Source organism: Eurypyga helias, unplaced genomic scaffold, assembly GCF_000690775.1.
Source record: "Eurypyga helias isolate BGI_N326 unplaced genomic scaffold, ASM69077v1 scaffold17408, whole genome shotgun sequence".
Taxonomy (NCBI): domain Eukaryota; kingdom Metazoa; phylum Chordata; class Aves; order Eurypygiformes; family Eurypygidae; genus Eurypyga; species Eurypyga helias.
In genome coordinates this window covers 4,776-5,973 of record NW_010267710.1, presented here as the reverse complement: position 1 = coordinate 5,973, position 1,198 = coordinate 4,776, and the positions used below count along the sequence as shown (strand labels likewise).

Sequence of the window (1,198 nt, the reverse complement as noted above, 5' to 3'; positions counted from 1 at the left end):
GGGGGGCCGTGGGCAGGTCCCTCCATCTCGAGAGCTGCTCGAAGGGGGCTGGGATGGGTAGCACCGGGGGGTCTGTCTGCTGCTGTGTGGTCCCCTGGCACTGGGGCAGGGTGGGTTGGTCATCCCATGGAGGCTGGGGGAACAAAGACCCTGGGTTGATCCCACTGTTGCCACCTCCCTCGCGTTCCTTGACGCACCTTCTCCCTCTCCCCAGTTTCCCACAGCCGCTACGACTCCTCCAAGTCGCGGACGTACATAGCCAACGGCACGGGATTCGCTATCCGCTACGGCACGGGAAGCGTCAAAGGCTTCCTCAGCCAGGACATTGTCATGGTGAGCCTCTGCCCTGAATCTGCTCCCCCACATGAGCATCCCCAGTTACCCAAGAGTAGGGGGCTTCCGGTGGGGATTTAATACCCTCCCCCAGGTCTCTGCAAGAACGCTTGTGACCCTCCCCAGGTATCGGACATCCCCATCATCCAGGTCTTCGCCGAGGCGACGGCGCTGCCTGCCTTCCCCTTCATCTTTGCCAGGTTTGATGGGGTGCTGGGCATGGGCTACCCCAGCCAGGCCATCGACGGCATCACCCCCGTCTTCGATCGGATCCTCTCCCAGCAGATCCTCAAGGAGGATGTGTTTTCCGTCTACTACAGCCGGTGGGTGTCGTGGGGAGCAGGCGCCGGGGCTGGGGAGGTGTTTGTTTTGCAGGGCATAGGCGTCGCGCTCACGGCAGGGCTGGCATCCCATCTCGGGATTGGGAAAGAGCCGTGGCTGGGGCTGTGGGACCCGGGGTGGGATGGAGGGCATGGGCACATGGAGGGTGCCTGGAGGAGCTGGGATGGAATGAGGCAGCACAAGAGGTAGAGCCAGGTGGATGCTTATCAGGAGCTGCTGGGCAGGGAGTGCCGAGGCCGGGAGCTACTCCCCGCTCGTTTATCACTGTCGGATTGCACAAAGCTGCCGGCTCTGCTCGTGGGGCTGGAGCAATCACAGCCGGGAGAGGATTTGGTGTTCCATCTAAAGGCAAAATTAAAAAAAAAAAAAAATTCTACTGAAGCAAAATCTGCACCAGCAGCCAAACCCTGTTTCATTTCTTGCCCCAAACTGTTGTGCCCGGGCATCCCTCCTCCCAGCAGCGCCAAAACCCGCAGGAGCAGCGGGATGGCTATGGCTGGGGGGGGCGCGGAGACCTCCCCCC

The 1,198-nt window shown here is 61.4% G+C and overlaps 1 protein-coding gene across 1 annotated transcript in view; it reads left to right on the top strand.

Moving 5' to 3' along the window:
- Positions 1-1,198, top strand: part of REN (renin) — a gene marked incomplete at its 5' end in the record, with an annotated part of 3,829 nt that overhangs the window by 358 nt on the left and 2,273 nt on the right. The window contains 2 exons of the mRNA XM_010157533.1: positions 215-333; positions 460-656. Coding sequence (XP_010155835.1) covers positions 215-333; positions 460-656 — 316 coding nt within the window. The remainder of the gene's footprint in view (positions 1-214; positions 334-459; positions 657-1,198) is intronic.